Source organism: Convolutriloba macropyga, chromosome 7 (assembly GCF_964194025.1).
Source record: "Convolutriloba macropyga chromosome 7, txConMacr16.3, whole genome shotgun sequence".
Classification (NCBI taxonomy): domain Eukaryota; kingdom Metazoa; phylum Xenacoelomorpha; order Acoela; family Convolutidae; genus Convolutriloba; species Convolutriloba macropyga.
The window spans coordinates 15,942,315-15,967,642 of NC_134474.1; the positions used below are offsets into that span (position 1 = coordinate 15,942,315).

The window sequence follows — 25,328 nt, forward strand, 5'->3', positions numbered from 1 at the left end:
CTCAGATTATTTTAGCATTATTTTGAAATGCCATGCAAGGGTTATTAAAATAACACTAACCAGCCACAATCAAGATCGAGCTCCAAACTTCACCCAACATGAGAACATTCCTCTCAAACTCAGCCATGATGTAGTTGAACACGTAGGGATTCAGAGTATCTTCATACTCCGACAGAATGTCCTTCAGAGAGTCCATAATCAGTTCACTCTCTTCAGCCGCTCCTGATGTTGAGGAGATCAAATTGACGTAAAAGCGAGCCTTTATTATCTGAGAATAGAAAATTGGTGTTTCTTGAAGGAAATATCATTTATAAAATGGGCAATAGCATTTACATAATTTGTAACTGTGTCATTAAAACACTGAGACGAGAGGAAAGGCAAAAATGGTCCTTGCTATGGTACAGTAATCAAAATACTTAAAGAAGTAACTTTGTAATTAGAATTTAAAAAACTAAGAACTTCTCTCTGACTTCACTTTAAAAAAGTCAGTTTTTTATTACTTTGTTCGGCAATGAAAAAAAATGAAATTTTCAAAAGAAACTTTTTAATTGGGTCAAGGAGTTCTTCAAATGTATTAGCGTTTCTTAGTGTCATAATTTAATAATAATAAGGAATTTCACCATACTTGGTTTCACCTAGCTTAGTAAGTCCCTAACGGGGCTCAAATTTGACTTCTCTCAAACACTGTCTTTCCATATGGGTATAGATTATTGAAATTCTTCTTAGCCAAATCAAATGGATATTCTCTTACTTCTCTTTTGAGGTCTTGAGCTCTACTTCTCTTCTGAGATTTTGGCAGGTCTTGAGCATATATTACAATTGGGCAAATCATGCATCAGTGACATCGACGTGCTGTAGTTTGTAACTCCGTAGAAAAAAACCTCGCAACGCTGGCGATGACACTCGTTTGAGCATTAAAATATTTTCTCGTTACATCGTGATTTGGGATGTCCCTTTCTTATTTGCCAAAGTTACTAACTCAAACTGGAAGTCTACTTGTCATAATTTTGATTAGAACGAGGAGATCCATGAAGACAATTTGAAATGAGATTGAAAGTAAATTTACTGATCGAAGACGATCATTATATTCTTTATCAGTAAAATCACTGCTAGGTTGTATTCATTTCAAATTTATTCCTCTGAAGTTTTTTCAATTGACTTACGATAGTATTACTGGCAAAGAAGTATTTGACCCATGAAGTAAGACTGATCTTATGTAACTCTTGTCTAGAAAGCATTTCTCTTTTCTTCACTTTGAATTGATCTCTTTAAATGTGCAGGCTCCTGATAACTTTTTGTAGAACAATATTGAGGAAGTGATAGTCCAAAGAAAAGTTTTTTGGAAAATGTATGCCCGGGTCTTTGAAGTGTCTTTCCTGTGAGATGGTTTCATTGGTGGGAGAAGCAAAATTTGCGTGTTTTGATTTTTTCGTTAGGAAAAATAGGAAAACAGCACATTTTAAAACTTATCGAATTTGAAGGTAAACTGATTCTCCTTCCTTCAAATAATAGCATTTTTGAATTCTTTTCCATATTTTGAATTCTTTTAAATAGCACTCACTGACAATTTTTGAATTTTTAATATCCTTTGCAGCCTCAATTTATGGTCCACAGTCCTGATTATTTTTGATTCAGCCGAGTATAAGTAGAAGTCCTTGACGTTTATTTCGGCTAGGTTGTTTATGTATTGAAAAACGCAAAAATTACCCTTCAGGCCTGCCACCACTGGTGATTGACAAAAGTCAGATTTTCCTCAAGATATTGTAAATTGCTGCTGTCTGTCAGTCAAATATGACGCAGAAATCTGAAAAATCACCATCAAATTACAATTGTCATTTTTTTTATATTATGATTTTGAATTTGATGATATCAAAGGCCTTTTCTATGTCGAGACACACTGTCATCGACATTTTGTTTGCCTCAAGTAATTTAAACAACCTATTCCATTAGAGAAGCAACTGAGTGATGGTTAAATGATTTTTCCTAAAACCATGATGCTTTATGCAGAGTTTTGTTGCAGATGGATCGAAAGCTGTTAATACATCATACGCTCAAACATGCGATTTTCGGAGGCTTTTGCATCAGTTGAAAACACAAGTCGAGGTCTCTGCGCAGTTGCGGTGCATTGTTTTCTCAAACTGCGCTAAGTGCATTAGAGTTATCTAAGACATGCGCAAAAATCACTGAATTGCGCTGAATAAACTGAGTTTTAAAAAAAACTCTGCGCAACACTCTTGCACCAAATTTTCAGTTCATTTCTTAAAAATCTTTAGCAGATTTCGTCTTTCTTCAGCGCGTTTTCAACAAAACAAATTAACGATATAGTGTCAAAGTAAATGGTCAAGAACAGTTATCAGTAGCTCTAAAATTCTTTGATCGCTTAGACACGGGAGAGCGGCATTGACATACTTTTTTAAAGAGTTATGACATTTTTGAAGAATCCCTCGACTCGTGGACAAAAAAAAACAAAAACCATATGATTTTTAATTGAGTTGTTACGTATACAGTTGTGCCTAAAAGCAATATTATAAGTTTATATATTTCTGCCTGTTTTGCGAGCAATGAGCCGTTCAAGCAAACAAAATTTACTGTAATGATACGCCAATTCTAATAAATTGGTTAATGAGAACGTACAGTGACAACGGCTCTTTTGAGCAATAATCGAATGAGAAAAAAATTCACTATATTGAAGCATCGCCGTTTTAATAATGGCCTTTTTTGCCGTTTGGTCTAACTCTCTAGTATGAATTAGAAACTCGGTTTAAGCAATAGAAATTCCAATTATCTAGTAATTTTTCAAGAAATAAAAATTTAAAATTTATCAAGTGACTATTAATCAAATAGAAAATCTAATTATATCTAGTAATTATTCATCGAATAGACATTCTGAATGTATAGTACCTGTCTGTGTATTGAAAAAGTTTCAAAAACTTAAACCAAGCTGTTTAAAATCATGGCTGCCTACAAATATGGTACTTTTCAGGAGCGTAATTTTGTAGCCATTTAAGCGCTTTGGCTCTCAACATCTTTTCATTGCTTTTGATCAATAGCAAATATTGATTTGTGTTGCTTTCACCACTGATTGTCCCTAAGTCTTTCTTAATTTCAATTACTTCATAAATCTGAAAAACAAAATTTCCTCAGAATAAAATGTTTTTGATAATCATATCCTTTGTTTTTTTGCAAAAAAAGACCAAATTTCAATGGCAGAAAGGGTAGTTAAGCGCGTTTTCCGTTTGTCTACTCTTTTTCCACATATCTTCCGTAATCTTACTTTCTTGTAGTTTTCTGCATCTTCAATGTCTTGTACTGCTTTTTCAATTAATTTCGTCGACGTCCAGAGGCTTATTGACGAAACGTAGAACATTAATAGCGATAAAAAAACTTTCATGCTAAAGTGCAGCAGGGCGAGGCACTCTCTATCAAATGAGATGAATACTTTGCTTAAATGATCTTTTGATTTTTGATTATTATGGCGATTTTGAACATGTGAATGCAGGATTGGAGACGATACAATTGTTTTCACATCGATTCCATCGGCATTTCTAATCCGAATGCGTTCGAAGTAATGGTTAAGTGACTCTGCTTGAAGTCACTGAGAACTTCTGGCGTTTATCGAGAACTGCGAAGCGGTTCGAGATATTAAGTCAGAATTCAGACTTCTGTAGAGTCACTTAACCAGGCTTAAAACACGAAACGCGCACGTTTGAAAATGACGAAAGACAACGGATTTCAACTTCTGGCTAAGTAGCGACTTCTGGTATTTTGAATTCTGGCACTGCAAACTTTCGGCATTTTTAAATGTGCACGTGAGTGTTTTAAGAATTGTTCGGCTTCCCTCGTTTTCAGTAATGAACACGAGACAAGGTGTGATTTCAGACTAATGCAGCAATGAAGATAATTTGAATTTGCTTCCAACATTTAGGCACATGCTGTACGCGTTGCGCCGTGAGCTCAATGCCATAGGGTTGCAAAGCGTTTCGTAATATATCTAAACAAGGCGACTCGGTAATGTGCGATCGCACATAAGGTTCCGACCCCGCTCATCCACAGTTTTGGCTTGATTGTCTATCAAATGAGGAACATAGAAAAACCCAAAAATTCAAGTATTTAAAAAAAATAGGTGTATGAACGAAAAGAAAGTCTCCGAAGCAAACAACTGTGGTGGAGTAAAAGTGACGCATTAAATTGATGAGATGTGCAAATATTAAGATACAAGACGAACAGCAAAATCAAACAACAGCAAAAACAAAAACTAATTACATCAAAAACTTCATGTCCGTTTAAAAAAAAATTAATAACAAGGTCAAAATACCGTTAGATAAAACAGATATTAAATCAAAATAACTTGTAATTCACCAGAAAAGATAAGGGAGTAGTTAATAAAAAGAGTTGGTAACAATTATACAATAAAGAACAAAAACAGTAAAGTTGAAAAATTCGCTTTTTTTAAAACAATTATTTTCGAAATAATGAAAACCATTAGAAATCAAAGAAAATATTCCATAGGTGTACAATTACCAATGCTTCCATAGAAGGAATTAAGAGCTGCCTTTTTTTACGCGGTTACAAAAAGAACATATAGACACCAAACAAAAAATCAAAAACACTTGGCAGAAAACGCTTTCGAAACCGTAAAGCCATACTATGACCATCAAAATGTGTTCAATTGCACTTTCTACAACCACCAATAATGTATTATGTGACCTCTCATAAATGAAGCAAGGTAACAAGTAGACAAAAATGGAAAACAAAATGCAAAAATAAGTAACACTTTTTTTTTCGAAAAAAAATATTTCCAAAGACGTGAACGCCATTAATTAGTATAAAAAATTAATTAGGTTCGTATATTTTTCCAAAAGAAGCCCCTGAAACTTGCAGTTATCCAGAATATGTCTTTTGTCAACAAAAAGACCGTCAAACATGACAAAAATCAAAAATTAATTTGCTTTTTTTCGTGTCGAAGCCAGTAAAGTCAATGTTTTCTTTAATAACATTAGATTGTGCGAAACTAATCCCCTTTTGAAACCTTCCTTAGACAACATTAATGTCATAAATGGCCTGTAATTAACGAGACTAGATAACAACCAGACAATAAAAGGAACAAAATTGCGAAGTTAAAAAGTGCTTTTTTTTTAATTTGGAAAACAATTGTTTTCAGAGTCATGAATATCAACTATCTACTAAAATCTGAATATCGTCTCATCTGTTCTTCCATGAAAAGGCAATGAAACCGGGTCCTTGTACTGTAAAATTTAAAACTATTAAAAAGACAAAGTAAAAACTGCAGTTAAAGACAGTTTTAAAAATCAATTAATTTCTTCGAGAAAGTAGTGTCGAAGCCGTTACAATCAATATCTATATCTTCAAGCATTTTAATAATATAAATTGTGTTGTATTTTGAAATCCAATAATGTGATGTATGAACTGTCAATAACGTGATAATGTGACAAAACTAGAAAACGTGAAAAATGGGCAAATACCTAAAAATTAGGAAATATTGAAATCTAGTTGTATAAAAGACAGTAGCCATAAATTAAGGCGTAAAACCGCAATAAAGATTGATTTTGATTTCAGTAGGAAGAGGAGGCATTTTTTTATTGCTGAAAATAAGCTACGAGTTGACCAAAGAAAGAGCAAAATAGAGGCAAAAGTTCAATAAGTCATTATTTATTTGAAAATCAAATAGTTTTAAAAGTCAAAACCACCATAAGCTTTCAAGTAATCAACTCAATACAATAATGTGCAACGAAGTAGGAACCCAATTGGAAATATCATTAGTCAGCTTTTTTTGAAATGTAATGCTATTTAATTATTGTAGAAGAGATCGAATTTTTTTATAAAAAAAGACCGACTGTTCACAACCCGAATCTTTCTGGATTATACCAGTCCAAGATTGGTCCAAAACTAGCCCTGCTAATTTTGTTTAATCTGTAAGAACACTCAATTATTCGAAAGTTATAGATATTGATTTTTTGTAAGTTAAAAAATCAAAAATATATGCTGCGTTTTTGATAATCAACGAATAAATTTAGCAGAAAACTGCGAAGTTTTAATTACAGAGCACTCTCAACGGAATTTGAAGTAAAAGAACCCCCTTTTGAGTCTAACAAAAGTTTGTTAGTGGTGTTTGGATCTGTACTTCCTATAAATTTAATCAAAAAGGACTAAAGAAACTTATTTCGTGCTGTTTTTGAAGAAAAAGTCTTAATTTTGAAATATTTAGACAGAATTTTTGATTAAGATAATAATAAAAACAGCCTACAATATTCTTCTGATTGTTTTTTTTTTGTTTTTACAAATAAAAATCGACAACACTTTCAAAAAACTTAACAAATTTTAGCAAAATTGGCGAAGCTTCATTCAAAAATTCCGGAAAAATTGAATAAAATCTCGCCGGAACTCACACTATTTTCTCAAAATTTAAACCTCGATAAATCCCTGTAAAAACCGAAAATTAAAAAAATCTAATTCTATATTCTACGCTGGACAAGCTTTCTAATGATACCAGTCTCAACTCTCTACGATGAATATATCGATCGGTCAAAATTGACTGAAAAAAAAAATATCCGTTTGAGTATATAGTTCCTTCCCCCTCAAGAGAGGTCGGAACAATTAAACATTATTCTGAGTTTAAACTTCCCTGGGTATATTTTCACATGAAAAAAGTCAAGAGCGGTTTTGCCATGTGAAGAGTCTTAGTAAATGTGCTACATTAAAGAATCCTTACTGTACTCACGAATGATCATTTTTCGCTAGACTCTACAGATCATTTTTCTACTAGACTCTAGCAGAAAAAACTGACTCCTGTCGTTACGGTTACACGATTTAGTTATTTATTGGAGCCAGCAAAAATTTCAATATAGCAAGCGAGAACCGGAAAACATTACATTCAACTTATCAGTGATTTATTCTGAGTTTAAATATTATTCGAATATATGTACTTAAGAAAAAGTTATTATTTTGGAGGGTGGGGGTTACATGATACCAGCTGAAGACACATGTGTCAATTTCATTTCGATGTTTTTGAATGTGAAAGAAGTTTTTCGTGACCATTCAAAACCCCATATGATATCGTTGATCGTTGTTATGATCCTAGAATGGACACAAAATTTTTACTTTTTTACTAAAGAAAAAAGAGTTTAAGCGTGTTGCAAAAGTTTACCAGAGACCCTTTTTTGACAAGTTATTTGGAATTGAAGCTAACAAAAGTATAATAAGAAAATCCACACAGCAGTCAAAATGGTTTTAAACCAAATTTGTCACAAAGACAGACATCTTGGTTTAAATTTAAAACGGGTTATTGAGAAATATCTACTAACAAAATTCAGATTTCCCCAAAACAATCTACGCATAAAATAATAAGCACTGCAAAGATTCATCGAAACATTTTTCATTTTTAGTCGACAAGAGTTTGGATGCAAAATGAAAACTATTGTGATTTTGATTATCGCAATTTTAATCTTAGATGGTCTTCAACCATCATTGGCGAAGAAGAAAAAGAAGAAGCAACAAAAACTGGTGACAGCTTTCGTAGCTGCCGACCTGAAAGCCAAGCAAAATGGAGCCTTGATGAACAACGGTTAGAACGATTAACGGCATTATACCAATTGTCAATTGTTAAGTTAGTCCGAAACAATTATAAGTTCAATTACAGTTCTTATTTACTGATTACATACTTAATAATGTTTCCTCTCACCAGACCGTCTGACCGAAATTTCACAAGATCAGACCCATCAAGGCCAAAACCACTGTTGAAGAAGCGGTAATTCAGGATGGTTGATAGCAATTATTACAAAACTTGAAACTGTAACCGTAAAATTTCGGCTTTCCTCCTGAAAGACTGAAAATTCTGACCTGAATATACCTAAAAAAAATGTTCTTGATGATCATACTTTCTGATGATTTTCTCCTACGGGGACAGGATATAACTCTGGACCAGATGATAGCTCGGGTTGTCTAGATCTCCTTTTACGACAAAAAAAAGAAAATGACCGATAGAACCAGCAAATCAACCAAGACTCGTTCAAGACCGGTGATTACGGGGTAGAAATGCGCACCGTCAGCAGTTTTCACCTGGAAAATCGCACTCGAGCCTCGACTTGGAGTACCCGTACTAGATCTTCACTTCACAACGAAGTAATCTGCAGTCACTATTTGCCTTTTTGTCAACGTGCCCAAAACGTCCTTAACAGCACCTGAACACATATCTGGTGTATTGTTATAGAGTACTAGCACGCACTGACAAAGAGAAAGCCAATTGGGCAGAGCAGTGTACATCGCTGAGAAACAATGATCTAGTACGGGCCCGGAGCCTCGTGTCAGAGCATTTCAGTACTGATACATTAGAATCCAATGATGAAACGTTAAATCAGTACTGAATCAGTGTGAGCTAAGGGTAAATTTACCTCGCATTATGTGCAAACAAAACCCAGAACCATTTTTTGTCATGAATCGTCATTGGGCATTCTTAGTTTATTGTTTTTTTCTGATCAAGTTTATTGTTTTTTTTCTGATCAGAGTAAAATCATAAGAAAAATGAAATTTTTGGAATTCGCAAATTTTGATAAACGTGTCACACGATCAGGTAAAAATAAAGTAAAATCGTGTAAGGACACGTTATAAAACAATGAAAAACAGACGAATAGTAATTGGACCGGATAAACTTTGTTGTTGTACAAACTTGAGGAGGAGGAGGAGGAGGAGGAGGAGGAGGAGGAGGAGGATGAGGAGGAGGAGGAGAAAAATTTCTTTTTTTGTTGAGGTTGTATAATCTCAAAACAAAATGTGCTTCTGTTTGTTGAAGTTATATATAATCTTGAACTTTCTCAATTTGAAATCCTTTTTTAATATTTTTTTCAAATAGGTAGACATCAATACGCATTGTTGTGCTGTTTCTTCGAAGTTGAGTCTTAATCATATTGCTCCGTAAAAAATTAGTGAAATTTTCATACTGATCAAAGAATATTCAGCGTATGAGTAATAAAAATTTCATTCTGCAAAGAGGAAATTCATAGTTGTTTCATACTGTGAAGAATTATTGCAGAAAGATGCTCTGAATTTACCATGATCAGTCCGAAAAGTGACAAGATCAGAACACTTTGCGGAAAAAATACAGAATGAAACGATTCTGAATCATTATTGAAGTTGTCTGCGGGGAAGGTCCAGGGGCGCTCGTCAGCTTGGAGGAAAGATTGCTTTCATTTTACTCGATCAAATTGTTCGTTTGGCAACGTACTGCTGAAAACAACCGAAAAGTTTTTCTGAAATTCTGAGACTTTTATCTAGTCCTAGAAAAAAACAGATTGAAATATTCGTGAGATCTGCGTTACAAAACTTTTATTTATACAATAAAACTTATTTCCCTAGCTTGCAAAAATTTTGGGTCATTCACAGCAATTGTTTGAAAAAAATTGATATGAGCAGTTGTGCTTGCTAGTGACGGAAGAAAATTCAAACCGTCAGAATTGAGATTCAGATAGTGACATCTCCAGAATTTTTTGTGCTCACCCAAATGCTGGAAAGCTATTTAAAAGTTTTGGCACCCAATGAGACGGGGAATTGGATACTTTTTCTAGTTTAATCATTGAGTGCGGAAATCTACATAGTACGGAAATTTAGTCAATGAGTATGCAAACAAATGAAAATGTCACTATTAGGAAAAGAAAGACGGTTAGAGAAAGATCCAAGAGTAGAAACACCTATCGAAAATGAGAGGTCGTAGAGAGATGAACTGTTTAATTGAATTAATAAATTTTAAATTGTTCACTGATTTCAAAGAAAAAATCACACCACGCTATTGACCTAAACCGAGAGTCATAAAAATTCAAAAATTTGCATACATAATATATTTTACACAATAACAATTTTTGAATTGGAAAACAGAAATTTTTGTTTCACAATTTCACGATAACGCAAAATGAAAAAGAGAGAATTCATACGAGGAATGAACTTAACAACAGACAAGTCAAACCAAGTTTTTTTAAAAAAAATGTCTGGTACGCATTCGAAACAATGAAGTTCGAAAAAAGTGAACAGATTCACTCTCCGAGGTCATTTTTACAAACTGATTGTATACGGTTAAACATTTAGTCGTCAATTCTTTTTCGACCGGTAAAACAAAATTTCATGATTTGTATTCAAATAGATCTGCATGCTTTAAACTCTCTTCAAAATAGTGTTCAACCGTTTACGGGCATGAAAACAGTATATATATATATATATATATATATATATATAAATATATATATATAAATTTATATGTGTTTATATATATATATATATATATATATATATATATATATATATCAGTTAGGCAGACCACTCTGATAGTCTTAAAATTTATATATTTATGGTAGTCTGGGGTATCAATTCGGTTTACTTTAAACAACTCCTTGACGCGTTTTTTTTTCATTTTTGAAAGTATAATTAGATAAATATAAAATAAACTTGAATACTCCTTGAGCTGTCATAAAGAAAAGGTTATATGTATAAAAAATCAGTTCACTAAAAATAGATACATTGAACAGAAAGCTTTACGATGATTAAAATAAACATGAAGAAACAACAAAATTAACATAAAGAGAATCTATCTGTGAAGAAGTTAAATGAATTTAAAAAGAAAAGAGGATAATTCATTTTAAATCCATGTAACCATAGATTTTTTTAACATAGATTTTTTCAAGATATATTCAGTAATAAATGTAAAAAAACATTTAGAACCTTATTTCATTATGGTAAATCAGGTAAAATAAATGAATTCTCCGCATATCTCTGAATACTATTGTAAGTCTGGGATAACAATTTGGTTCACTTTAATCTTGCTCCTTGACCCGATTAAATTTCTCCTAGAAACTGGTCTGAATACTGGCATTTTTGCTATGGGATAGTCTGATCAGAGGTCATCTGACTTGAACAACGGTCGGGACGATGGTCTGGGTTTAGTGTGGGCCATGGTCGCACAATCGTCTGGTGAATGGTCTGAGGTGGTCGGAAAATGTTTAGAAGATGGTCTGATCAGTGGCCTTTTTGGTCTGGGGATAGACTGATTAGAGATCATCTGAAGCGCACAATCGTCTGGGCCATGGTCGCACAATCGTCTGGACAATGGTCTGAGGTGGTCGGAAATTGTTTAGAAGATGGTCTGATCAGTGGCCTTTTTGGTCTGGGGATAGTCTGATCAGAGGTCATCTGAAGCGCACAATCGTCTGGGCCATGATTGCACAATCGTTTGGACAATGGTCTGGAGGTGGTCGGAATTTGTTTAGAAGATGGTCTGATCAGTGGCCTTTTTGGCTTGGGGATAGTCTGATCAGAGGTCATCTAACGCGCACAATCGTCTGGACAATGGTCTGGGTTTCGTCTGGGCTATGTTTGCTTAATCGTCTGGCAATGGTCTGATTTGCGTCTGATCAGTGATCAATTCCGGATGGGAATGGTATGATCAGAGACCATTTCGAGCGCACATTCAGTGCACACGGTGTTTTGAGCGCACATTAGTCTGATCAGAGGTCACTTCCGTCTGGGATGGTCTGATCAGAGGTTACTTTTGTCTGGCACGGTCTGATCAGAGGTCACTTCCGGATGGCACCTCAACCTGGGGAGGTACCTCAAACTAACATAACTGCCATAAACTTGTTTGAGAGAGCAATTAGAAAAATTTACAACCACCATAAAACACAGTAATTTGGCGCAATAGTTCTGAGTTTTGAGCTCTTATGAAAGTGAAGCACTTACGAACTGTAATACAAATACTATTTAAGAAATACGCTGAAAATCGCTGAAATTGTGTTTGTAACGCAATTAAATTACGTTTAGACAAAATTTATAACGGGGAATTGATTATGTGTGCTCTGAGAAAAGCGCCAACTAGAACAAGCGAAGCGCCAGTTTTGATGGTTTTTCTTCTATTTAGATCTTCCGTGACCGCTTTTCTCTTAATGCAAACAGAATATTAACAATTTTTTTAAATCGATTTAACTATTATACTCTCCATTGAAAGACGATTGTTCAATTTTGAAATGTATGTTTCAGAACGTCAGTTGCCAGCAAGATATGCAAACGACATGCTTGAGAGGAAACTAGGGGACCTCGAAAGAGTCAAGGCACCAAACTTATGAAATGATGAATTAATTACAAAAATATGGTGTGAAAGACCTAAATGAATATCTTGATACAATTGAAGTTGTAGCTGACTCAGAACGGGACAATAATTGGAGCAAATTTGCCAAAATATTTGCATTTTACTGGAATGAAAATATCGAAAATTCCAGAGTGATGGTCTTAAACCAAATGGTCTTATAAACCAAATGACATTTTCGACTGCATTATGATATCAATTTTGGAATAGGATCCCTTCGGTTAGGCTCCAGGTACCTTCAGGGTCTCTTCAGGTTCCTACAGCTGAACTCGTGAACTGATCAAAAATTGTTAAAATTTGCAAAGCCTTCTACATAGTTCCACGCTGAACTATTGAAATCAGAGTAGAGAGTAGAGAGTTCTAGCGTTTGCCGAAACCGGTTTATAAGGAGGTCAAATTACGAGTCTCGATAGCTGAGAGGCATTGATCTGAGTATTAACAAAAACTATTTAAACCGGGTCGAGATATGAAGGGGAGTCAGAAACAAATTTCTTGTAAGAAGCCCCCTTGTATAAAATTATGTAAGGAATATGCTCCCGGACCCTAGTCCCATGGTATCTCAGTACTGAAACATTGTATTCCAATTGTATATCGTCGGCCCAGTACTGTATCAGTGTATCTTAAGAGTATTTTGCCACTCATAATGTGCAGGATAAGTCCCATAGATACTTTTTTTTCTGAAAATAGACCGTGCATTCTTGGTTTTGATTCCCTTAATGTTCATAGCAAAATCATATTAAAATTTGAAAATTTCGAAAAAAAAATGAATTTTTGGGCGACGCACTTTTTGAGCATGACGATGAGATTACTATATTAAAACATTGAAAATAACGTTTTATCATTACAAAAAAACACCCGCCAAAACCAGTAAATACACGCCGAGTGCCTGGAACCTACCGATTTTAGATTTTTATGGGTTTTATTTCAGATTGTCAGCACATCTTTTAGCACACCTCTTACATAAATTCAATAGTTTGAGTTCATTCATTACATAATTTCAGCATAACTCTCACAAAAAAGGGATCACATTTTTCGATAAGTTAAGTACATTAATTCAAAACTTCAACTTTCAGCACAATTCTCAAAGAATTTTAGCTGTATGTAAAAGCTTAAAGCTCAATTTGATTGCTCACTATTGATTATAAAATAGGAAGGCATGTACTCTTCTTCATCTTTTGCAATTTTGAAGAACCACTAATCAATCAAAAAAACTCAGTTATTCTTTTTAATTAAAAATGCAAATTTTTGGAAATGAGAATGCAACTGATATGCGTCACACTTTCATTAATCCACACTTTCACAATCTGTAAATGTAGCATTCTTTTTCTAAGAGATGCTTAGTTTCCGATGATGAATAATTATTAGAATTGAGCTGAATAGAAAAAACAAACTATGAAAAAAACTCAGCCTCAAGCACAACATTCGTAACTAAAGGTAATAGGCAAGCCCAAATTTGATTGCTCACTATTAAAAATAACGTACGAAAGCATGTACTCTTCTTCATTTCTTGAAATTTTGAAGAACCACTAATCAATCAAAAAAACTCAGTTATTCATTTCACTTTAAAATGCAAACTTTTGGAAAGGAGAATGCAACTGATATGCGTCACACTTTCATCGTGGCCAACGAACGAAGAAAATTACACTTAAACAATTACGGTAGACTGCTTTGATTCAAAGTTGTTTAGTCTGAATCCTATGCTACTTCTGTTACAGAAGCGGAAAAAAACTTAAAGAAAATCCGAATTTGTAAAAAAAGTAAGGCTTGTTAAAAGGATTTTGCTCGCCCAAAAAAAACAGAGCTCAACAGGCTTTAAAAAATTTTAAAACAGAGAAATCCTACATAATTATCCGCGTAATGCATTGACAAGTGCGGAAACTATGTAACAAATGTGTCGAAATTTCAGCACTCTGAACGGATAATTATATACAATTTACCAGGTAAAATTTTTGCTGACAGCGCATCTCCAACATAACTTACAAAAAAATCTCAAAGAGGGCTAGACCTATAAAAACCTTTTTTCAATTTTTTCTGAAAAACTATAAAAAATACCGACTGGTCGAATCTCACAAATAAAACAAAATGGATTTGTTTGAAGTTGCTTCAAAGCGGTTCTGCCTATTGATAAGGTATTAATTTTCATGGTTTTTGAAATTCATCGATCATGATACCATGAAAAGAAAATATAGCTGGTTGTTCTGTTTTACGTGGATGTTTGTTTGAAAGATTACGTCAAACAATATACGAAATAGACCATTTTTTCTAAACAACGAATTAGACATGTAACTAATTTTATAGAGATTGCTTTTTTCTCTAAAAACGAAGTTTTCAGCAAAACTCAGTCTGATTTAAGAACTCACTGAAAAAAAATTTGGAAGTTGAGGAATAGTAATAAGTACATTGGTCATTTTATGCCATTTGGAGTTCACTTGAATTAAGTCCAAAAATTGAATTTAATTTAATTTACATTAAAGAAATACTTGTATAACTGACAAAAAATGGTTGATTAAGATCACATAAAACATAAAAAGAAAAAATGCATCAAACTTTCCTAAGCATGACATTATTCTATTGCCGCTTTTTGGACAGAAATTATGTCTGATTTAAGCTAATTTTTTTCTGTATGGTGGTGACCAATCACTTTCCAATTCTAGTTCTTTTTGTCTTTTTCATATTATAAACAGTGCGACAACTCAATAAATGACAGCAGAAGTGGCGATAAAGTTGTGTGCAATTCGCCAGGAACTGCTCACATTCCTTAAATTTTCATTTTGATCGTTTCAGTGACTAATCAGCGAAAATATGTGGGATTCTTTTTAAAAATTCCAGCAGGAAAAAATATCATCTACTTTGCCTTATAAATCTTCCTCTTGGTTTCGATGAGTATCTTGATTGATTTTACATTCAATTTTAGTCTCAATTTTTCAACCAGTTGGAGTTAGTGAAAGTAAAATCTTTATTCCGGTCCGTGAATAAGTACAGCTGAGTATCAAGTCCCATTTACAGGGCATCTGAAACCACTTTCATAGTGTTTGTGAAATTTCGCTGTGAATTTATAAACAGGTCGCTTTATTAAAAAAATTGTTATCTAATATAACTCCTAAGTACTCTAACTCACGAATGTCACTCAAAAATTCCTCTCATTTATTTCAAAAAAAAACAATCTGTAAACGAAGCATTCTTTTTCTAAGAGATGCTTAGTTTCCAATGATGAAAAATTATTTGAATTGAGCAGAATGGAAACACCAAACTATGAGAAAGATTCAGCCTCAAGCACAACATTTGTAACTAAAAGTGATAGGCAAGCTCAATTTGATTGCTCACTATGAAAAATAACGTAGGGAAGAGTGCACTCTTCTTCATCTCTTGCATTTTTGAAGAACCACTAATCAATCAAAAAAACTCCGTTATTTTTTTTATTTAAAAAGACAATTTTTTTGAAAGGGGAACAACTGATTTGCGGCACACCTTCATCATGGCTAAAGAAAAAAAACAATTACACTTAGACATTTACAGTGGACTGCTCTGATTCAAAGTTGTTTAGTCTTAATCCTATAATACTTCTGTAAGTAGACAAACGGAAAAAAACTTTAAAAAATTTCCAATCTGTAGAAAAAAGTAAGGCTCGTGAAAAAGACTTTGCTAGACCAATAAAAAGACAGAGCTCAACAGGCGCTAAAAAACTTTAAAACAAAGAAATCCCACATATTTATCCGCTTAAGGCATTGACAAGTACGGGAAATATGTAACAAATGTGTCGACGTTTCAGCACTCTGAACAGATAATTTTATACAATTTAACAGGTAAAATTTTTGCTGACAGCGCATCTCCGACATAACTTTCAGAAAAATCTCAAAGAGGGCAAGAGCTATAATAACCTTTTTGCAATTTTTCTGTCAAATTATAAAAATTACCGACTGGTCGAATCTCACAAGTAACACATAATGGATTTGTTTGAAGTTGTTTAAAAGCGGTTCTGCCTGTTGATAAGTTATTAATTGATGGTTTAATTATGGGTTGTATAATTCATGGTTTTTGAAGTTCAACGATTATTTTACCATGAAAAGAAAATATAGCTGGTTGTTCTGTTTTACGTGGATGTTTTTTGAAAGATTACGTCAAACACTATACGAAATATACCATTTTTTCGAAACAACAAATTAGATATGTAACCAGTTTTATAGAGATTGCTTTTTTTCTAAAAACAAAGTTTTCAGCAAAATTCAACCTAATTTAAAAAATCACTGAAAAAAATTTGGAAGTTGAGGATTAGTAATAAGTACATCAGTCATTTTACGCCATTTGAAGTTCATTTGAAGTACGTCAAAAAATTGAAGTTAATAAATTACATTAAAAAAACGCTTGTATCAACTGAAAAAAAGGCGGTTGATTAAGATCACATAAGTACACAAAAGAAACAATTGCATCAAATTCTCCTTAGTATGACACTATTCCATTGCCGCTTTTTGGACAGTTGTTTTTGTTGTTTTCATGTTTTAAACAGTGCGACTATTGGATGCGATAAATGACAGCAGAAGTGGCGATAAAGTTGTGTGCAATCCGCCAGGAACTGCTCACATTCCTAAAAATTTCATTTTGATCGTTTCAGTGACTAATCAGCGAAAATATGTGGGATTCTTTTTAAAAGTTCCAGCAGGAAAAAATATCATCTACTTTGCTTTATAAATCTTCCTCTTGGTTTCGATGAGTATCTTGATGGATTTTACATTCAATTTTAGTCTCAATTTTTCAACCAGTTCGAGTTAGTGAAAGTAAGAACTCTATTCCGGTCCGCGAATAAGTTCAACTGAGTATCAAGTCTCATTAACACAGCATCTTTCATAAACCACTTTCATAGTGTTTGTGGAATTGCGCTGTGAATTAAGTATACAGGTCACTTTAGAAAAGAAATGGTTTTCTAATTGAACTCCTAAGTACTTGAATTCACAAGTGTAACTCCAAAATACTTCCCATTTGGTTTAAAAAAAACAATCTGTATACGTAGCATTCTTTTATAAGAGATGCTTATTTTCCGATGATGAATAATTATTAGAATTGAGCTGAATGGAAACACCAATTATGAGAAAGGTTCAGCCTCAAGCACAACATTGGTAACTACAGGTGACGTGCACGAATGTTATCTAAGCTAATATTTTTATTTTCATTTTAAGTATTTATTTACACAAAAACAATACGCAGCAAACAAATAGGCAACCAACTGAATCAATATAGGTAGCCCGAGAATTTTTTTAACCTTCTTAAACAACTCGTATCTTTTATAACTGTACCAGGTATATAGCATAATCAATTTTTCCATAAAATTCACCCTACAACTTTAAAAAAAGATTGTGGTGAACGCTTGATGTTAGTGATTATACGGGTTAACATTGAAGATTTGTGTTTCCAATCTAATTATTTAGAGCACATTATTTTCTATTTCCACTTTGAAGAATTGTAAGCAGACATGGGCGAGACGTTTAACATTTGCAGAACTCAGTTCTCCAAATGCTAAACGAGAGAAACCCAAACTAAAATTTTCGCTCTTATTTTGCTTACCATATTTTGCTTATCAAGCTCAGAGTTTGGGTTGTGAAAAAACTTTGCTCGTTAAATAAAATTTCAGCGAAACTATGAGAACCGCGATGCTTGTTCTTTTTGCTGTAGTTTGTATTGAAGCATTTTCCAGAGAAAAAAGACATTTAGCAATGGATGTCGTGAGTCAGCAAGTTGCGGCCCAAAAAAAAAGCAAATTTGAAGAAAATTCAGAAGGAAACTTGTAAGTATGAACCAATTTGCATTATTCACTCGGATCGTGCCCGAATCGGAATACGTAACAATTTCATCGGTACCAGCATTTTCTTGAAACAAAATTGAACTTTTTTACTTCTGCTCTAACTATGCGCGGTTGTGCCTCTCAGTACAACTTTTGCATGAGCTAGTTGTAACATCGCCAAGATCCCCAAATTGTCCACAAACGCACATCACTGTATTTATTTCTTTACTAAAACGTGACATGGGATAAACTTCCCAAGAAGTATCCACACTGTGGCTAATTATTAAAAACGATCTGAAGAATGTGGCTTAAGCGTTCAGAATTACGAAGAAATTCTTATAATGTATACTATCATCTCTTTTAATTTTTGCATCCCAATGCAACTAGAAAACAGTTTAGGGTTTTGAGCATCATTTCCTAGAAAAAACATTAATATTTGATACCCTTGCTTGTTTCTTTGCCAAAAAATGTGTCTGAGTCCAGATAGTTTTACATGATAATCAGCTAAAAAAAACGATTCATAGCGTAAAAAGTACTCTACTTCTCTGCACCAACTGATAATGAGGTAGGCTAAAAAAAACTCTCATACACAAGAACAAATATTTGTCAGAAAAAAAATCAAAATTGAGGATCACGGAAAACAAGATTTAATGCGTTAGATATGGGTCACTTGAAATTTACTCATTAAAAAGCTCATATTGCTTACTCGTTTTTTCAGGACTTGTTTTTGTAACTTTCAACAGATAAAGTTGTGTGCAATCCGCCAGGAACTGCTCACTTTCCTGAAAATTTCATTTTGATCGTTTCAGTGACTAATCAGCGAAAATATGTGGGATTCTTTTTAAAAATTCCAGCAGGAAAAATATCATCTACTTTGCTTTATAAATCTTCCTCTTGGTTTCGATGAGTATCTTGATTGATTTTACATTCAAATTTAGTCTCAATTTTTCAATCAGTTCGAGTTAGTGAAAGTAAGAACTCTATTCCGGTCCGCCAATAAGTACAGCTGAGTATCACGTCTCATTAACACAGCATCTTTCATAAACCACTTTCATAGTGTTTGTGGAATTGCGCTGTGAATTAAGTATACAGGTCACTTTAGAAAAAAAATGGTTTTCTAATTGAACTCCTAAGTGCTTGAATTCACAAGTGTAACTCCAAAATACTTCCCATTTGGTTTAAAAAAAACAATCTGTATACGTAGCATTCTTTTATAAGAGATGCTTATTTTCCGATGATGAATAATTATTAGAATTGAGCTGAATGGAAACACCAATTATGAGAAAGGTTCAGCCTCAAGCACAACATTGGTAACTACAGGTGACGTGCACGAATGTTATCTAAGCTAATATTTTTATTTTCATGTTAAGTATTTATTTACACAAAAACAATACGCAGCAAACAAATAGGCAACCAACTGAATCAATATAGGTAGCCCGAGAATTTTTTTAACCTTCTTAAACAACTCGTATCTTTTAAAACTGTTCCAGGTATATAACATAATCAATTTTTTCATAAAATTCACCCTACAACTTTAAAAAAAGATTTTGGTGAACGCTTGATGTTAGTGATTATACGGGTTAACATTGAAGAATTGTGTTTCCAATCTAATTATTTAGAGCACATTATTTTTTATTTCCACTTTGAAGAATTGTAAGCAGACATGGGCGAGACGCTTAACATTTGCAGAACTCAGTTCTCCAAATGCTAAACGAGAGAAACCCAAACTAAAATTTTCGCTCTTATTTTGCTTACCATATTTTGCTTATCAAGCTCAGAGTTTGGGTTGTGAAAAAACTTTGCTCGTTAAATAAAATTTCAGCGAAACTTTGAGAACCGCGATGCTTGTTCTTTTTGCTGTAGTTTGTATTGAAGCATTTTCCAGAGAAAAAAGATATTTAGCAATGGATGTCGCGAGTCAGCAAGCTGCGGCCCAAAAAAAAGCAAATTTGAAGAAAATTCAGAAGGAAACTTGTAAGTATGAACCAATGTGCATTATTCACTCGTGCCCGAATCGGAATACGTAACAATTTTATCGGTACCAGCATTTTCTTGAACCAAAATTGAACTTTTTTACTTCTGCTCTAACTATGCGCGGTTGTGCCTCTCAGTACAATTTTTGCATGAGCTAGTTGTAACATCGCCAAGATCCCCAAATTGTCCACAAACGCACATCACTGTATTTATTTCTTTACTAAAACGTGACATGGGATAAACTTCCCAAGAAGTATCCACACTGTGGCTAATTATTAAAAACCATCTGAAGAATGTGGCTTAAGCGTTCAGAATTACGAAGAAATTCTTATAATGTATACTATCATCTCTTTTAATTTTTGCATCCCAATGCAACTAGAAAACAGTTTAGGGTTTTGAGCATCATTTCCTAGAAAAAAAAAACATTAATATTTGATACCCTTGCTTGTTTCTTTGCCAATAAATGTGTCTGAGTCCAGATAGTTTTACATGATAATCAGCTAAAAAAACGATGCATAGCGTAAAAAGTACTCTACTTCTCGGCACCAACTGATAATGAGGTAGGCTAAAAAAAACTCTCATACACAAAAACAAATATTTGTCAGAAAAAAATCAAAATTGAGGATCACGGAAAACAAGATTTAATGCGTTAGACATGGGTCACTTGAAATTTACTCATTAAAAAGCTCATATTGCTTACTCGTTTTTTCAGGACTTGTTTTTGTAACTTTCAACAGTTTTTCAAGTGTTCTGGTCGTACAATTCAGTTCTCGAATGAATACCCGTAAAAATATCATCGTAAGTATTGATTTCAACACTTCAGAATAAAAAGCTTGACCTCAACGCCTAAAAACTATAAACTTTTCAATTTTATAAAGGAATTATTTCCCAGATAACATAGTGTGACTAAAAACGACCAGGGCAAACTAGAAAGCATGACAATGTCGATACTTTTTAGAGAGGGCGTAGAACTGCCTTCATTCTAGTTTTTCTAGTCTATTCTTTGATGTTTCTCAAAAAACTTAGTCCTCAAAAATTAACTTTATTGCATTTTTTCCACGTAATTTTTCTGGTCCCAAACTCTTGTGTTCTGAATCAATCATTATCTTTAAGTTTCCACTGACTTTGACAACTTTGCAATAACTGTTTAGCGCCAATATATGAAGATTAACATTGTCGATATAATTTTCGGGGCCTACCTAAAAAACCTGCCTGGATTGGTTTTGGGAAAATATGTGCTAATCTCACAGCTGGGCTAGTTGAACGACATAGAGCGGTTTTTACTTCACGAGATCTAGCGGTTTGGTCGGGGGCGGTGAACGTCCTTGTCACGCATCCTAAGGGCCAATTTCCTCTCGGGCCCCCTCTTCCAGACCTCAAACAACATCGTTGACTTCACGCTTTGATTGTAGGTTGATCCATTTTCTTCGGGCGTTCAGAGTAGGCAGGTATAATCATACCAGCCTCATCCATATTGCTTCCAGTTGTTTTCTGATCTGCTTCCAAGTCTTCATCTTCAAAGAGGGTTCTCGATCCTCTTCCTCGTTATCAGTTCTGACGTTCGTCAAAGATCGTGCAATAACTGAGTATGATAGCTCTTTGTAAAGCTATTCTGGTAGGAGTTTCCTACTAATATTTAGGTTCCGTGTACCGTTTTTATGTTTCCTTTTCAAATATTTTTCTAAGTGTTTAGGTTCGCAAGCGTCCGGTATTCTGCTAAGATGAGAAAATTTCACAAGTTCTGAGGTTGGAAAATAGCACTAAGTTTCGCAAGAATCAATTGAAGAATGAATGAATAATTCGTGTTATGCATTTCGTATTTATACTTTTTATTTACATTTTTGTCCAATCAGAATTGAGTTCATTCTATTAATAGATAGTGAATATTTTATAAGTTTTATTTGAGTCTGAGTCTTCATGCTCGATACTGCGGCTATCTAGAAAAGCGTTTAGCATGGGTTGGAAAACCCATTAATATGTGAGTTTGATCTCTGGTTTTAAGTAGTGTCAAGTTTTTCTAGATCGAAAATGTTCAGTTTTGTGGGTTTGTTATGTGCACTTTTGTGTGTCAGTTTTGCTTGTGAGAAGATTCCTCGGAATGATTCTGTGGCAATTTGTTGCCAGTACAATACAACTTTTGTCGTTGGGGATAGAAATGTGAGCTTTGTCCCCTTTCGTCATTCTGTATGCGGTGAATGGGTGGAGGCATCTGGAGCTCAGGGGATTAGTTTTGCTATTATTCCTTGCGTAGCTGCATTGGCAATCTCGTTCTTAGTGTGATTAGAAGGCCCAGAGAAGTCCATTAGCATTAGTTGTAACGTCAGTAAAGATTAGATTTGAGATGAACTAATGCAAATTTTTTTGGGAAATGTGGTAAGAGTTAATTGAAGTGGTTCCCAAATGTCTTTTTTGATTAGATTTTGTGGGATTAGGAGGAAATGGACTGACAGAAATTGGGGGAATTTTAATGGGAACGGTGATTGTGAATCAGTGATTTGAATTTCAGTTGAATATTTAATACTTAGATTGACTGCGAGCGGTCACGAGTTTTTGGTACAAATTTGTTGGGGGAAGGGGGGGGGGGGGTAGATTCTTTTAAATTGTGTTTGCTCGGTTTTATTTGGAAATGGTTTTTTGGTTTTATTATTTGTCGAGTTTAGAATTATTATTTCAGTGAAGTATTATGGCTCGACAGTTAACTGGGTTAAAGGTGTCAAATATTCTATCGACACATCCAGAAAGGTTCGTTTTGTTTTTATAGTTTTAAAGTTTTTGTTTTCATTTGATACAATATTTAATATGGCCTTGTTTAGGCATACCCGGCAAAGAAGTGATCTATTGGGGGATATAAGTAAGTTTAAGGAGGAGTATCTAAAGAGGGGTAAGTTAATAGAACTTGGGTGGAAGGAAGTTCCATGGGTTGACGGATCTGGGTTGAAGAGTTGGCATCAATTAAGGGCTAAGTTAGTTGAAGAGGGGAGGGGGTCAATAGTAGGTGAAAACGGTTGGCCGAAATTGCCGTTAGAGATTCGAAATGAAGAAATAGTCGGAATAAAGGAAGACTTTTGTAGAGAAGTGGAAGCGCTTGCTGATATAAATCAAGTAGAAAATTTTATTGATAATATGCCGGCTTATCATGATGAATCACGCATATATGCTAAAGTGTCAGCTTATGATGGTTTGTATGGCTCAGTCGGCTGGACATTTAATATTGAAGGAATTCTAAATGGAGAAGTTCCCTCTGACCTAGATTGTAATAGGAGAGATTGAATGATACAGTTTGGTCCTTGGTGGACACGATCACATATAGAAATAGGTGGGAGTGATAGTATATCAAAGACAATTGTAGGAGAAAAACTGTTTCTCATTTGTGGGAGCTACACGACGTCCATCGCATTTGATAATGTTGTAGGAACACCCCAGTATTTCATGGAATTAATTAGACGTGGTCCTAAAGCTAGTGAGCTGCCGAGTGATATTTGGTTCTATTTATCAAATAAGTCTAGTGTTTTATGTCAGCCATCACTCTGTGCTCATGCTGTTTTAACAATGTCATTGGGAGTCTCCCTAGTTACTGGTTGGGAAGCACATGACTTACGAAATTCAAGAGTTGCCCAAAGGACATTTACTTCATTTGGGTTAGGGGCTCGAAAGGGAGTTGTTGAGAAACTTTTGAAAGACAAAGGCAAGGAAGCCGCTTTAGAATGGGCATTAAAGAGAGATAAGGACGTCGGTGGCTCCTCAGATGTTACGGAACATATACAATCTTTAGTAAAGAATGAATTCACTATGACTAAGAGACCATATAAGAAAAGGATTAAGTGGGGGGGTGTGCGTAAGTCTAATAAATTGAGTAAAACGGGAGACGTGGGCGAGCTGGAAGAACAACCAATTGTGTACACTTTCCTGCCTCCAAAGGATCCTTCCAAGCTTTAACGTAAGTTCCAGTTTCAATAATTTGGGTTACGGCAGGTGTGAATATTTATGAAAAAGTAATTGCCCGACCTTTTAAAGATTGTTATTCCGAGCTAAGATGGTGATATATGTCTACAAATATGGTTGAGCAATAATAGTTTGATGCCAATTCAGGTGCAGAATAATTGTTTTTGAGAAGAAATCGATCTTTTTGTCAGTTCGACGTACCCAATATGATGTAGGGTATTCGTTAAAAAATAATTGCCCCGTGTTGGGAAATACTGCTTCAGCGTTAAAAGTAAGTTTTTTTGGAAGAAACAAGTGTAATTAGTTAGAGTTTGATGTCAATTTACCCGCGTAACACTTCTTCCGGAGAAACATACACTTTTTTTTAAAAGCTTTTTTCTCACCTATTATGTTGTGCTGAGTGGTTTGTAGTGGTTGTTCGCGCTCTCTCATGCGGTCTTCGATGATAACAGAGGTCTAAGTAATCAGATAAGAATGAGTACAAAAGTGTTTTGAACCGTAAAAAGGGGTTAAATATGAGTATTCTGCTTTTTTTGTAATTTTCTAAGTTTTTGTTAAGAATTTGTAAAAGGAATATAATGGAATCTTGTTCAATATATACACACAAGGTTTACATCAAAATGCATTTTAGTGGGGAATGAGATTAGTGTGAGGGGGTATGAGGAGGGGCGGGTCGAAGTAACAGGGAATCATTCATTGTGTAGTTCGAATGTTGGTTCGAGGGTGTCGTTGCTGGGGTTTTTAAGACTGTCGAGAACTTGTTGATAGTCAAAACAGTTGGGGCTAAAGGTGACGGTCTTTAGGGTGTATCCCGGGTCAACAAATTCTACAAAAAGGGAAATGGTACCGTCATTGCGGACAATGTAGTCGTCAAATGTGACTAGCATTGCTCGGCGACCATGACGCAAGTAAAGGTACATGGGGAAAGGGAGAATTGTTGGGAAGTAACCCTCGTCATGGTCTTGTCGGTAAATATCCCAATTAATGAAGGGCGAATTTACATTATCGTTTAAATTACTCATTTTAATTAATATTTAGTAATTCAAATTCCCCGTGTAAAAATTCCTCTGTGCTAAGTTCTATAAATGAAATAACGTCAATGTAGGAGGGAGAATTTTTTTCAAAAATTACTTTGTGGGTTGTATTTTCGAACGTGGTTACCCAGAACACAATGGACTCATCAGGAAATTTAGGGTATTGATCAAAATAACACAAGGAAATATTAAAATCTATATAAAAATACATAAATAGGGTAAATCTTGTGGATATAAAATCAAAATATGGGAGAGTGTCTTCATAATGTTCGAGTGAGAGAAATTCGGGGGTTGAGGACCTGGACATTAGTGTGTTTGGGATTTTAGTTTGGAATTGTCTATGGCGAGTAAGGGGGTTGGCTGAAGGGGGAACTTGCGATTGGGGAAGGGGTTAAAGGCTCATCTGAAATAATTTCGTAGTCGGGGGATTCTGGGGTGTCGGGGATAGGCTCGGAATGCTGTGAGT

At 34.4% G+C, this 25,328-nt stretch overlaps 1 protein-coding gene across 1 annotated transcript in view; it reads right to left on the bottom strand.

The window, feature by feature from the left end:
* LOC142342957 (patched domain-containing protein 3-like) overlaps positions 1 to 25,328 on the bottom strand; it is a 109,134-nt gene that overhangs the window by 12,504 nt on the left and 71,302 nt on the right. The window contains exon 8 of the mRNA XM_075394636.1: positions 61 to 268. Within this exon, the coding sequence (XP_075250751.1) occupies positions 61 to 268 (208 nt within the window). The remainder of the gene's footprint in view (positions 1 to 60; positions 269 to 25,328) is intronic.